We start from the raw sequence: 15,122 nt of genomic DNA, 5'->3' as shown, positions 1-15,122 counted from the left end.
TCATGTGTCACGACAATCATTGATCGTCAATACAAAGAATTTCAACATGCCATCAGGAACCCCGTACATATTGTCCATCATTCAGATGCACGACTCATAAACTCGAATTGAAAACATGCGCCCTTAACAATGTCCAAATAAATCTCAACAAAATAAATGAATTTAGCGTTTGAATCCCCTTCGTGGGACACATCAAGTGACTTTCTGTCGGACTCTTATTTGGTGTCTGCCACTGCTCTGTGCCTCCCATGAAACTGTGGCAATCGAATAAAAACAAAACAACATTTTTTTTGTAAACTCCTATGCTTCCAGCGGATCACCCTTTGACGACGTACCATCTGTTGTAACAAGAGATCCCTTGTACGATGCACCGTTTACCGTCGTCTGTTGTTGCTGGAGCACCCTTTGTCGTCATCTCAAGTCCAGGTTCCCGCCTTGGTTTTTAGCTTGTGTTACAACACATTGTTGCATTCTCGTCCGTGCCTTATGTTGCAAAACATTCTCGGGTTTGTTCTTACCTCGTGGAGATAAATATAAATTAATCGACTGGTTCGATCATTCGTGGGCGTCATAGGGGCATTTGTCAGCCATCTCTTTTTACAGTCTTCTCTTCTTCTTCATTTTCGTTAGGCAGTATAAAAAAAATAATGATGCACAAACATTCCAACATGTTTCATTAAGGCATCATGAGTACATTTCTATGCCATCATGCTATTGCTGAAGAACGTATGTCATCGTGAGTGTCATTAAGGCATTGTTTTGTTATTGCATGTGGATGTTGTCTTTTTGACGATTAGAAAATTAAAGATATTTGTAAGACGCTAAGATCTATTGACAAGAATGCTTGTTTACAGATGCAAGAAAGCGCCTTTACCCTATCCGGTATCATTCATTCACTCAGTATATGCAATGTAACACAAATCGCAATTGTAGTAACATACTATCGATTTGTGAAATATTATTTTGTTTGTTAATATCGATTTGTAAGCTATTATGTTGAATTTTTGTATCAATTTGTAATATATTATGCGATATGTATATCGATTTGTAAGATATTATGTGTTTTGTAGTGTCGATTTGTAAGCTATTATGCTGAATTGTTGTATCGATTTGTAATATATTATGTGATATGTATATCGATTTATAAAATATTATGTATTTTCTAGTATTGATTTGTAAGATATTTGTAGTGTGATTTTAAAACGTGTTCGCGCAGAAATACATTATTGTGCGCTTGCGGTGGTGATTTGTGTATTCAAATTGCTGCTCATTTAGCGATTTCTATTGAAATTGCTTCACAACGTTGTAGATATAATTAAATCATCGTCACGTGAATCGCTATCATCAACACATATATACGCTAAAATGTTTCTTTTATTGGCATGGTAAATAACAACTCGATGCATAGTATAAGCAAATAATAAATCACTGTTGCTTTTATACTGTGATTCATTCAATTGTTTCTTTGACTTGCTTAACTAATCAGTATCTGTTGTTATATGCATCTTGAGTAAAACATATGTGTTGGCTAACACAAATTGATATCTTGCCTATGGCAGTGGTGAGCTTATCATCTGGTTGCAGTGAAGATAATGTATCTTAATCATTGGAAAGTTATGGAGAAGTGAACATTTATACTAATGACATACTCGGAGAAGTGAACATGTGCACTAATGATGCATATGATAAGAAGGGTGCAAGCATTGGATTCACTCTTGACTTGAATGTTCCAGCAGAACAAATGCAATTCGATAATGAGGTAGACAATCATGACAGTACACTTGATAAAGATGCAGGCACTGAGAATGTACATGATAGTACACTTCACTTTGTTCCCGTAGACGGAATGCAGTTTAATAATGATGAAGCTGCATATAAATTTTACAATGATTATGCCTTAAAACTTGACTTCGGTGTTAGAAGGTATTCTTGGTCAAAAAATGCACAGAGTGTCGTGGTGAGAAAGACATATATTTGTTCTAAGGAAGGTTGGAAGAAGTCAAGCGAAAATCCAACAAGGAGAAAGCCAAATTCTAGATATAGTTGTTTAGCGAGAATGGTGTTAAGAAGACTTTCAAATGGAAAATATGTAGTTTGTACTTTAATCAATGATCATAACCATGAATTAGCAGCTTTATTTATGACTCATATATTAAGGTCACATTGTAAAATAACTGAAGCGCATGCTGCAATTACTGAAATAGTTGATAGCGCTGACATTGCACCAAGGAAGACATATAATTTGTGCGTGCATATAGAGGTAAATAATAAAAGGTCTAAGAAATAACCAACCCATAAACAAAAGCAACCAAACCCTTCGCAGGTACAAGTATGTAATACGTTATATTGCTTCTCATGTAAATTGCATTACGTGCAACGTATTAATATCTAACTTGTGTAATTTTCAACGTTCATCAATACCCTACATACATGTACTACAATGTTTGAACCTTCAATCCTCCCGACCAGTTTGAGTGAAACGATGACATCAGTTTCACAAGTCATTTGGTATGTAATCAATGTTGGGAGGATGTTTGCATTTCTTGTGAAACTTAATGTAGTGTCTTATATTATTTTATTTCATGACAGGCTTAGTTCAATTTTAATTCAAAAGTGAGCAATGAAACATAGGAATCACATATGAATTCTTTAGCTACATAATTATATTTGATTATATTTACATGTTCGATCATTATAATATGTATCCTTCACATGTATAAATCATCATCTCATCTAGCCTACAAAGCTACAGTTTTGATACCATTGGTAAATTGTTGTTGTTTAGAGCTTATACCATTAGTAAAAATTGTTGTCTCGTGTAGCCTTCACATGTACACATTTTTGTAGATACCATTTGATAAATCGCAAGTATTAAATCTCTAACGCTGATACATTTATGGTTGTAAACCACACTGATGAGTTCAATTTACTACCTGTGCATTATCGTTGTTAAATCGTCGTAGCTTAATTTTTATACCATTAGTAAATTGCCTTTATGGCAATTTATTTGGTATATAAATTGTGGTACCATATAATGTCCTATTGTGATTTACACAATGACGTCTATTTTGGCCAAAAACTGAATGAAAATTACACTGTGTATTATTATAAATCACGGTAAAAGTTTAAGTATAAATCGTTGTCTCATCTAAACTTCATGTATACATATCGTTGTACATATACTATATTTGAATCATTGCGTAAAAATTATGTAAATAAACTGTATTTAAAGTAAAAATCGTTGTCTCATCTAACCTTCACATGTACAAATCATTGTAAATACATAACACTTTTTTCCTACAAATATGTTATATAAATCGTTATACCATACATTGTCTTATAGCGATTTACGCAATGACGTCTATGTCAGAGACAACGATTTGCAATTGCTGCAAATAACAATTTAACTTATTGAGGTTTATAGTAAAAGCTCTATATCATGTAGCCCATCGACCCGATTTAGTAGTATAAATTCATTATGGATAATATTCCAACATTTATTCAAGTTATTTAATGTTTAATTAAAGAAATTATGAGAGACACAAATAGATCCTACTTAAGAAAACAAGATTTGAATTCACTTATTATCTAAATGAATCTTCTTAGTGTACTATGAGAGCTAAATGGGTCACACAACCAACCACATGAGAGCCAAATGATTAATAAAAGGCGGAAAAGAAAAACAATAAACAAATCGATATGATGTTTAGACTTAGTAAAGTACAAATCGAGGTAACTTCAATGATATAAATTGAGGTAACTTTATAAATGCAAATCGATTTACAATATGATATTGATTTACATTTTATACAAAAATAATATTTTAATAACAGTTGCAAATATAGTTGTAAGCAATGATTACCACATTGATGGACAATTATGTGAGCTCTTCATATTTACATAATTGTCCTACCATTGTAACCCTCATGATCTGAGCAACCCTTTGATGTTCTCAGGTCAATATGGGTTACATCGGGTTGAATTCAATGCATAATCCAACATTTTTTTCTTGTAGAGAGATTCCAAAGGAGTTACACATGTGGAGTTTAAGGTGGTGAGAAAAACTGGGGCTAACATTAGGGGTGGCAAAACCTGACACACCCGCCAACCCAATCCACCAACCCGCCTCTTAGGCGGGTTCGGGTTGGGCTTAAACTAACCCGTTTAATAAACAGGTCGGGTTCGTGTTAGGGGTATGCCAACCCGCCAACCCGGCTGACCCGTTTAATAAACGGGTTAGGCGGGCGGGTCAACCTGCCAACCCGCCCGCTAACCCGCCAACCCGTTTACCCGACCCAACCCGTTTATTAAACAGGTTGGCGGGTCGTGTCGGGTTACCCGTTTAATAAACGGGTCGGGTTTGGGTTGAGGTATGCTGACCCGCCAACCCGACCCGATTGCCACCCCTAGCTAACATGACACCTTTCCACTATAATGCTTGAATGTTTGTTTCACCCATAGTAGGAAAGGGAGGCAAAGGATGACAGCTTCCCAATTTTCCATGAAAACGGAATGAAACAAATGAGCTTTGATGGTTTTGATTTAATTTAAAGTAAATTTATACGTCCACATGAAAAGTTATTTTCCTAATAATAGTCCAAAGGTTGAGAACTGATGTAACACAATTTATAATCCACTCGACAAAGAAAAAAGTAGCGAATAAAAAATGACTTATTTTTGTCCACAGCAGAAAACTTAGTATCGAACATTGGAGGTCCATGAGAGATCTGGTGGAGGATCTCAAGATTCATTTTAGCAATTTGGTGTGTTGTTCAGCAAATTACTGATTTGGACCTGTATGGGTCTGGATCTGGAATCATTGAACATTTGCAGCAGACCTTCCATGACCAAGCCTCTTCTCATCTTTATTCACTATATCTATTTGTGCGCTCATACATAACCATACATAAAAGGCACAACATCCATCACCAAAGAGTGTCACTGATAAAGATGGGGCGGGAGACGAGGGTGCAACAGGACTTGAAGAGGAGTTACCTTGGGCGTGGTACCGCCGAAGCCCTCGGTCATGTCGATCGGACCATCCTTGGGCGTGGACCACTCAAAGCTATGAATTAAACGTGCCAATGTCAAGTGAGCTACCTGGATTGCTAGTGATGAACCTGGGCATGACCGCCGGCCCGAACCAAATGGGATGAAGTCGAAGCTCTGGCCACCAAAACCGGTGTCTTTGTGGCTCGTCAAGAACCGCTCTGGTATGAACTCTTCCGGGTCTGACCATAACACTGGGTCCCTATGTATCTTCCATGCGTTAATAAACAGGATTGTGCCCACTGGTATGTCATACCCACCTATGTTGACTGGTTCAATTGACTCATGTGAGATTAGCAGTGGGGCCACTGGGTGTAAGCGCATGGCCTCCTTGAGTATGGCCTGCAAGTATGTCAGCTTCTTGATATCTGATTCGTCCACTTGTCTTTCTCTGCTTACGTAGAAATCCAACTCGTCTTGAGACTTCTTCAACACATGGCGGTTATTCAATAGAAGAGAGATGGCCCACACTAAGGTATCTGACGTGGTGTCTGTCCCAGCCGAAATCAATGTCTGTAAGCATTAATTATATAGCGTTGATTTTCTCGCACTACACCAAAGACTAAAGACTTAAGACTTGGGATTTCTTTGATGCAAGTTATTTTGATCAAATCAGACTCTAGCACTAACCATTTAGTTAATATTGACATTTAAATTTGTGTGCGGTTTTCTGATGATTCAAAAATCAATTATTTAAAATTTGTGATTTAAAAAATCATAATTTTAGGATTGATTCCTACTACTAAATTGACCATGCTGAAACTATGTACAGGGTCAGGTTTGATCATCATAAGATTTAAGATGGGTATAAAGATGAAGGGGTGACATATAAGGCTGGATGATTGTGTTTAGGGGTATCAATCGATCTGGTTGGTTGGGACTAGGGTGAAACCAGACTTAGCTCAAAATTTTGGGTATGGTATCAGGTCTAGATTTGGATTTAATTAGGTTCATTATAAGAAAAATCATAAAAACTACATGAACCAAACCGGAATCACACTCAAAAAAACTATATTCTTTTATCATTTTTACATTGAAAAATTGTGGGTCTTAATTGAAACCCGGGTTGGGTTCACGTCTGGTATAAAATTTCACAAACTATATTAAGATCCATATAATGATCTAACTTTCAAGTCCGGACTCATGTCTTCTTATTTATCACCATACCCAAACTATATAGGGTTGGGTTCGCGTCCAATATCCCGGTAAACCAGGCCCGTTAACACTACTAATTTTGTCCCAATTTGGCGTTTTACCTTGCAGGAAGATCCGTTAAGTGACCTAACAGCATATCAAGTGATCTGCCAAATCACTTTTAGAAAAGTGATTTGGCATCCTCACCGTCCACAGTGAAACAATGGACGGTGAAGATGTTTGACACATCACCTGATCTGCTCTCCATTCTCCACGAGGGCTTTCCCTCGTCATAAGTAAAAAAGAATTTTTTTTTTCTTTGATTGTAAATTAGGCATGATAATTAGATTGTAAACTCACCAAAGCGGTGGCTTTGATTATCGTGTCTGTGGGAAATACGTCAGACAGATGACCATCGTCAAGTTGAGTGATGAGCACGTCAATGAAGTCACCGCCATCCACATCGACGTCGCCGGAATCCTTTCTCTGCCGGTGCTCCGCCACCCAAGCAGTGGCCATCTCGTCCATCTTCTGTTGGACCCTCTTCATGGCCTTGAGGTGACCATCCACATCGAGGCGCTCCAGCCAAGGGAGGGCATCCGACACGGTGAAAACCCCAAGTAGATAGAAGAATTCCTCCATCAACTTGAAGAACTCTCTCGCTCCCTCATCTTTTCCAGCATCGTCTCCGTCGAAATACCGTTTTCCCCTGACCATCCTCACCACGATATTCATCGTCAGGAGGCTCAACCAGCGCTTCATCTCCACCGGCTCGTTTTCCTCGCATCGTGCGTATAGGCCTCTCACGAGGGAGTCAACTTCCTCGATCCGGATGTGCTTGAGCAGCTCGAGCCGTCGGTTCGATAGCAGCTCGATGGTGGCGATCTTGCGGACTTCCCTCCAGTAAGGGCCGTAGGGAGCAAGGCCGAACATGGAGCGTTCGTAGCCGAGGAGCTTGGTACTGAACAGTGGCGGCCGACTGGCAAGGGCTCTATCGTTGGTGGTAAAGCACTCCTTGGCTAGCTCCATGCTGCTCACGACTATAGTACGCTTTTGGCCGAGCCGAAGAGCAAAAATGGGGCCGTATTGATCTGAGAGGGCAGCGAAGGTTCTGTGGATAGGTGTGGTTCCCGCTAGTAGACGGAGGTGGCCAATAATGGGCCAAGCACCGGCTGGTTCTGGTGGTTCAGGAACGGCTTTTGATGCCTTCTTTGGCCGTATATGGAAGAAGAAGAATAAGAGAAGAGGAAGGAGAGCTGCTACGCCCCCTATCAGTTGGATGGTATCCATAGTGATGAAGGAGATGGGGGTGGTGTTGGTGGTTACCCGATTATGATTATGCTGTGTGAGTAGCATGTGCGGAGGGCAAATGTTACTCTATCATGTATATATCATGGATAATGAATGGTTGAAAAATGCCCATTTGCCAACCTTATCTTGATCCATGACTTTTTCTGGAGAGGGTGGTGTATGTTCTCCCACGATGATGCACCAAATCTCACATCTCGTGTTCGAGGGTCCTAATGAGTGCCACATATGTAAGCACATGAGGCTCATATTTCCGTGTATGTCGGCATCACTTAGCATCATAGTTTGGTGCGGTTGCAAAGACTTAATTACCCTTTCTTGCTATTATTGCTACGAAATGACAGTTCAAAAAAATGACAAAAATGTTTATTCAAAAAAAGATAAACAATTGTTAAAAAAAAGAACAAAAATGTCTTCCATCCAGAAAGTCTAGGATGATGTTAACTCTTCAAAGTCATCTTCTTTTTTGTTTGAACTTGAAGCGCTCTCTCTTTCTTTTTTGTTTGAACTTTTCGTTGTCATCTTCTTCTTCTTTCTTCTCTGTAAAACACTGTAAAACCCCCTCTCTCTCTCTAGAGAGAGAAGAAATTAAGGGAGGCAAAGAGTCGACGATCCGATGGTGATCATCATCATCTTTCTGCTAGCAGTGGCCAGAATGCTGCTCTCATCCAACGGGCAACCGACTGCGACAGCTTCTCCTCCACCTTCGAGGGATACCTACAATGGAATCTTCCTCCAGAACACCTACAACGGAGTACAACCTCCGACTTCCCCATCATAAACCTCAAGACTACCATCTGGATGGCTGGCGATTACAGCCTAATCACGACGAAGATCGTGCTCAAGGGGGCAGTGCTCGACATCGCGATTTACGAAAATTGCATCACAATTTATGAAAATCGCGTAGTGAAAAAAAAAAACCAGCAAATCGCTATGCGATTTTCGTAAATTGCTATATCGAGTAGCGATTTACAAAAATTACGTTTCCAAAAAAATTGGCAAATCACAAAATCGAGTAGCGATTTATGAAAATCGTGTAGCGAAAAAAAAGGCAAATCGCTAAATCGAGTAGCGATTTATGAAAATCGCATAGCAAAAAAAAAAGCAAAAAAATCATGAGAAAGGGTGTTACAAAAACCTCGAGCAAGAAACAACCAAAGAAAACATATGAGCACCACGATCAAACAAAACACTTTATTGTGCTTTTTTGATAGTTACAAGAGGGAAAGAAAATAAAAAATTTATACAAGGCCAAAAGAAAATTTTGTTCTGGGGGGCGTTGCCCCTAGAAACCCTCTGCTCACTGAAACCAGGTCTCAAACATAAGCTCAAGAAAAAATTTGGTCCGGGGGGCGCTGCTCTCCGAGTCCCCCGCTAGGAGCGCCCCGCCCTGGCCCCCTCGGGACCCGCGTTGGGGGGAGCACCCGAACCCCCTCCTGCAAGGGCAAAAACTCGGAAGCAGGCTCCATAACTCATCAAGTTGAACCATGCTACAGTCAGTGTGCAGGTCAGTCGGTGCTTGATGGGGCAATGTAGGATCGTCTGTTGAATATGCATAGAAGCAGAAAGAGAAGGGAGAGAGAGAGCAGGTTGATGTTCATGGCCTTCTCCAGAAGGGATTCCTTTCTCAGATAATCCTGTAGTGCAGGGACTGGGTCTTAAATAACCATCTTTGAGGTACTTAAGTCTTTGTAACCACTCCTTTTCTAGAATCGTCATTTTTTTGGCACCAATGGAGGAAAGGGTACTTAAGTCTTTGCAACCACATCAGACTCCAACTTTAAGTGATGCTGACAAACATGGGAATATGAGCCGCACATGCTTACATACAAGGCGCTAATTGAGACCCCCGAACATGCGATGTAGCTAACGACCATCTTCGAGGGGTGCACATATAACCTGCTTTCCTTTTTCTGCAAAAGACAACTGGGCATATTAGTAAAATACTTAAAATTATATTTCAATGGCTTTAGCAAGTGTCACATTTGGATTGACACATAATATTTTTAATTATTTTTTGGCCGGTATAGAACAATTCACCTGAATCTTTCGCCAAAAGATTTAGGGCTGATATCGACAACATTGATTTGAACCACATAACCCACCGTTTTTTATGCTTTTTTTAATAGCCAACTCAACAATCATGACTAAAAAAAATGAAATACTTTGCTTTAAAAAAGTTACTTTTTCAAAAAATTATTTGGTCAAAATTAAGATGCCTATAAATGAACCTTTTTGTTGTCGAGTATAGATACACCAATTTTGAAAACACAAAAGATTAGTTTTGATATTAGCTTTTTCGAAAAGGTTATTTAAGAAGACAATGATATGACAACAAATCATGCATTCTATATCTAAAGGCTTGTTCGTAGCTCAACACAAGGGTCTCTCTATAATGCATGTTTATATAGGCAGAAAGGTCTTATCGAGTGAGGTCAAAACCAAAGACTAAGTCAATTTTTTATTTCACACGAAGACTTTCCCTTGAACTGAGTATGATAAGCAAAAAGTCTTTGTTAAGTGCGATCAGGCAAAAAACAAAACAACTGTGTTGTTGCATAATGTTGCAGAAAAGATAGCTAACAAGTTTTCCAAAAGATAAAGACTTCTTGAAGAGACAAGGACAAAAACCATTTTTTTTGACAAAGATACTTTTAGTCTAGACATGCTTGGGGATAAAAATGGTTAATGTGCTTTTCAAATAGGTATCAGATTGCTTCATCATTTTGTAGGACAATCTATGTACCTAATGTTCATCTATCTATAGGATGATATTCAAATAAAAGTAGGTAGACTTAGCTAATAATATAATTGACTTCGTGAGAACTATGTTAACTATAAGAAAACTGGTTAGTAACATGTATAAAAATGTATATGATGTGACATGATGATGCATGATGAAATGCTTTGATTTGACCCATTTTGATCAAGGTGATCATGAAGCAAGTTCTTAAGATGAATTTAGAGAACAATACAAAAGATATTTGACCTTAGATTGTTTGAAGTCATCTATAATAAAAAAAATAATTGCTAACAAAATGCATTGCCAAATGTTCCTCGATCGCTCTCTGGCTTAATGACCAGTTGTTCAAGGCGAGAGGGTCTTCTCGATGACTAATCTCTGTCTCAAAACAAATTTGGAACCTTGTTTTACACAAATGTATGTTCGACATAATGAGTAGTCATTCAAGGTTGAAGGTCTTGTTGATTACCAACCATCAGTCTCAAGATGAAATGTAGTAAGACAAAGACATTTTTAAAATTTAGCTCAAAATGAAACTTTTTTCAAAAGCTATGGCAATGATTTGTGCAATACAGAAAATTTAATTCAATAAATCAATAAAAGATTATATATTTTTTTATTAAAAACTTTCTCAAGAATCGATTTGTAGACCTTTGTGGGTCAAATGAGATAACTTGAAATGATAGACTACAATATTAATGCTATTGACAAGATAAACAAATCATAATGCTAAAGAACAAACAAATGACAAGACAAAGATAACATTTATAATTGACCAAGGTGCATGGCATAATGATAAGTGTCATGGTGGAACTTGTAAAATGCAATGTGAATGATTACCTAAGCCTAAAATGATGCATCATTTTTTCAAAAGAAAAAAGAACCGCCCTTGCTAAATTTTTTAAAAGTGAATGCCTACATTTATTTCTAACATGTTTGTTCATTTTTCAGGATTTTCCTTTTCTTTTTTTTTAATTAATGTAATTCATTCAAGGGTTATAATAATTGTATTAATGAAATTTTTTTATTTTATGCTTAGTTAGAATGAATGAGCATATTAGGTTAATTTTTAAATTTCATTTTAAGTTGTTGCATTTTTTTATATTTTCTTAAATTCACTATGAAAACACAAATGGCAAGTGCACCATTTTAATAAAGAATAAATAAAACTAAGTAAAATTTATATTTTTGACCCTAGTTAGAATGTGAATAATACTTAAAGTTATTGTTCTTTATTAAATAAAAAAAATTGATTACACTTTAGATCATTTTCGAAAATCATCATTTCTTTCATAATTCCTCTTTTTTTCTTTGAATTAAAATAAAAATTAATTCAAATATATTTGTGTCCCTAGTCAAGAATATGTTGAAAATTAATTTTATCTTAATTCTATAAAGGCACAAAAATCCTTTTCTTTATTAGAATTTTAAATAAAGGTTAATTGAAAGTATATTTGTGGCCCTAGTCATGAATATATAGAAATTAATCTTGTTTTTAATCCTATAAATTATGAAATTCTCTTTAAAATTCAAATGATTTTTCAAAGAAATAGCATATTCATCATTTAAGATAGAATTACATCATTTTTCCAAATTGTTTCAAGTCATTTCCAAATTTCCAAGTGATTTTTGAAATGATTTTCAAAAACAATTTTCCTTTCTAAATTCAAAGACATTTTTCAATTTCCATTTTCAAAATCAAAGTTAATTTCCAATTTCATTCAATTTTAAATCCTAATTCAAACTTCTATTTTCAATTTCCAAATTTTGATCTTTATTCTCTTTTCCCATTTTTCAACATTCCAATTTTAACTTTACTTCTCATTTCAATTTCAAATATTAATCTTGTATTCAAATTTCGAATTTTGATCTTTATTTCAAGTTTAAAATCAATTTTAACTATCCATTTTCAAAATTCAAATTCAACTTTGAATTTCACTTCTATTTCAAATATCAAATTCAATTTTTTTTAAAAATTCTAAAATTCAAATTTTATTTTCACTTCAAATCCAAATATCATTTCTAAATTTCCCATTTTCGAATTTCAAAATTCCAACTTTGAATTTCATTTTCAATTCCTAGTTTTAAACTTCAACTTTCCATTTTCGAATTTTTAATCTCAAATTTCGAATTTCATTTTCAATTCTAAGTTTTAATTTTAATTTCAATTTCAACTTTCCATTTTTGAATTTCTAATCTCAAACTTTGAATTTTCAATTCCAAGTCTTGATTTCAATTTCCAAATTTTAAATATTGATTTTATTCCAATTTTAGATATCAATTTTTATTTTCTATTTCCATGTTTCAAATTTAAACTTTGAATTTCATTTCAATTTCATTTCAATTTCATTTCAATTTCATTTTAATTTCATTTTCAATTTCAATTTCAATTTCAATTTCAATTTTCTATTTCTTTCAAATTTCCAAATTTCAAATTTTGAATTCTATTTTCATTTCAAATTCAAATTTTCCATTTTAAAACTTTAAATTTTGAATTTCATTTCAATCCTCAATTTTAATTTCAAATCAAAATTCAAAATTCATTTCGAATTTTCAATTCTAAATTCCAATTTCATTTCCAAATTCCAATTTCAATTTCATTTTGATTTTCAATTCCAAATTCAATTTTCAAGTTTGATTTCTGAATTCAATTCTCAATTCATAAATTAAACTTAAACTCCAATTTCGATTTTGTAATTAGTTCAGATTTCAAAAAACCAACTTTGAATTCAATTTCAAAGTCTGCAATTTAAAAGTTCCAATTCAAATTCATTTTAAATTCTAATTTCTCAATGCAAAATCAATTTCTGAGCTTCAAAGTCATTTCTTAAAGGATATTTTCAAATCCATCTCAAAATCACTTGAAAAAATCTGAATCTCTAAAATCCTTTCAAAAGCATACATATTTTTTTCAAAGATCAAAATCATAGCACAAGCCTAACTCAATATGCATTTAGGACTTAGAATAATTTCTTAGATAAATTTAGGCAAAGCAAACGCATAAATTTGATCATTGGTTTGATTACCCTTGGTAAAAGCACCAGGAATGGTTGAACCTCGTACCGACGTGCAAATCCTGTCTCTCCATTTTCTTGCAACTTTTCTAAAAACAGAGGTGAGTAAATTTTCAAAATCTTTTTCCAAAGGTCAAGTGAGACCTTGCAAGAGTTTTTCTCTTTTCTCTAAAAAGAAAAAGAAAGAAATTTTTTTGCAACGATCACAGAGCCTTGTAGAGATGAAGAAGTTGAAAACATAAGACCAGACAATATTTATGTGGAACAATACCTACTGCATCATCATGGGGATTGGGTTGTATAAGTTGTTGGTTAATGGCAATAGTCCATTGTTGACTAATATGTGGTATGTGTCTTCCATGAAAAAAAATCTAGTGTGTGTTGTTGACTTTGTGAAGAAGGATTTTGAAATTCATTTCTGACCAAATAAGATCACTTTTCAAAAATGTGGATAAGTGAAACTCACTGGACAGTATGACCTTAACTATGGTTTGTTCTGCCTTAATGTAGTTGCTCTTACTATGAATAAAGTGAACGAATTTAGTTATGATCGTGCCTTAAATGTTGATGCACACATGTGATATTTAAGATTAGGCCATATAAATATTAATAAAATGTAAAGAATAATAAGTCAAGGCACGTTACCTACTCTTAAAAACATAAATTTTGACAAATGTGAATATTGTATAGTTGGAAGATGACTAGAAAGTCTTTTCCAAAGGGAAGTAGGACCGGTGAGTTGTTGACTATAGTCCACTTGGATATTTGTGTCCCACTATATGTTGCTAACCATGAGAAGAAGTCATACTTTATCACTTTATATATGACTATTCAAGATTATTTGATTTTTAGGAAATCATCGGCTTCAAAAATATTTAAGGTATATAGATACAAAGTAGAAGGATTGTTAGGTAGAAAGATCAAGGTTATCAAATCTGATCAAGAAAGTGAGTACAATTCTAATGAGTTTAAAGCATTTTGCTATGACAACTATATTACATATAATACTATAATGTCTGATACCCCTCAACAGAATGGTGTAGCTGAAAGACGTAATTGAACCCTGATGGACATGACTCTGTCTATGTTGGCACATGCAAACCTTTCAAAGATATTTTGGAGAGAGGTTATTCATACTGCCATATATGTTTTGAACAGGGTTCCTTCAAAGTTTACTAAGCTAACACTTTATGAGTTATGAACTTGTCAAAAACTAGATTTAACTCACCTACGCAAGTGGGGGTTGGTTGCATATGCATTAATTCCTAGACATCTAAAGGATAAACTAGAGAATAAAACATAGAGGTGTATTTTTATTGGTTATCTTGAAGGTTCAGAGAGAGAGATTTTAAACCCTGAGAAAGGTTTTATAGAGTAGGGATGTCGAATTTCTAGAAGAAAGGGAATGAGGATGTGACCTCAAGGAGATGATGTTCCATTCGACATCTTAAATAGTAATGGTGAGCTATTGAATAAATCAGAAGAGTTTGTATCGTTACAAAGGATCAATAGTCAGTTGTAGATGACGAGAAGTCTTCATAATGTATATCTAGACATAAAAGGTCCAGAGCTCCTCTATACTATTTGGATGGTTATTATGTTTATTTGACAAAGGAGTTGCGTTACTCTATTGATTTAGATGAAGTTGTTGATAATCTTAGCTTTTGAGATATGATCAATTAGCATGAATCCAATAAATAGATTGAAGCTATGTAAGATGAAATTGATTTAATAGAAAAGAATGGAGTGTGGGAACTATTGACATTGCCTAATAATCGCAAGACAAATATTGGTTCAAAATGGGTCTTAAGAAAGAAAAATAAATCTGATGAGACTATTGACAAATTTAAAGCAAGATTAGTTGCAAAAGGATA

The 15,122-nt window shown here is 35.3% G+C and overlaps 1 protein-coding gene across 1 annotated transcript; it reads right to left on the bottom strand.

The window, feature by feature from the left end:
- Positions 1-4,604: 4,604 nt before the first annotated feature.
- Positions 4,605-7,531, bottom strand: LOC149820124 (xanthotoxin 5-hydroxylase CYP82C4-like). The gene is made up of 2 exons (XM_089982895.1): positions 6,544-7,531; positions 4,605-5,562 (listed from the first exon to the last, which is right to left on the bottom strand). The coding sequence occupies exons 1-2, from the start codon at positions 7,471-7,473 to the stop codon at positions 4,939-4,941; spliced, it is 1,554 nt and encodes a 517-aa protein (XP_089839021.1). The 5' UTR covers positions 7,474-7,531; the 3' UTR covers positions 4,605-4,938.
- Between the last annotated feature and the right edge of the window lie 7,591 nt (positions 7,532-15,122).

The sequence above is a fragment of the Nuphar pumila genome, chromosome 12, assembly GCF_984573655.1.
Source record: "Nuphar pumila chromosome 12, dmNupPumi1.hap1.1, whole genome shotgun sequence".
NCBI classification, from domain to species: Eukaryota; Viridiplantae; Streptophyta; class Magnoliopsida; order Nymphaeales; family Nymphaeaceae; genus Nuphar; species Nuphar pumila.
The sequence above is the reverse complement of the archived record's forward strand: the minus strand, read 5'-3'. Positions and strand labels throughout refer to the sequence as shown.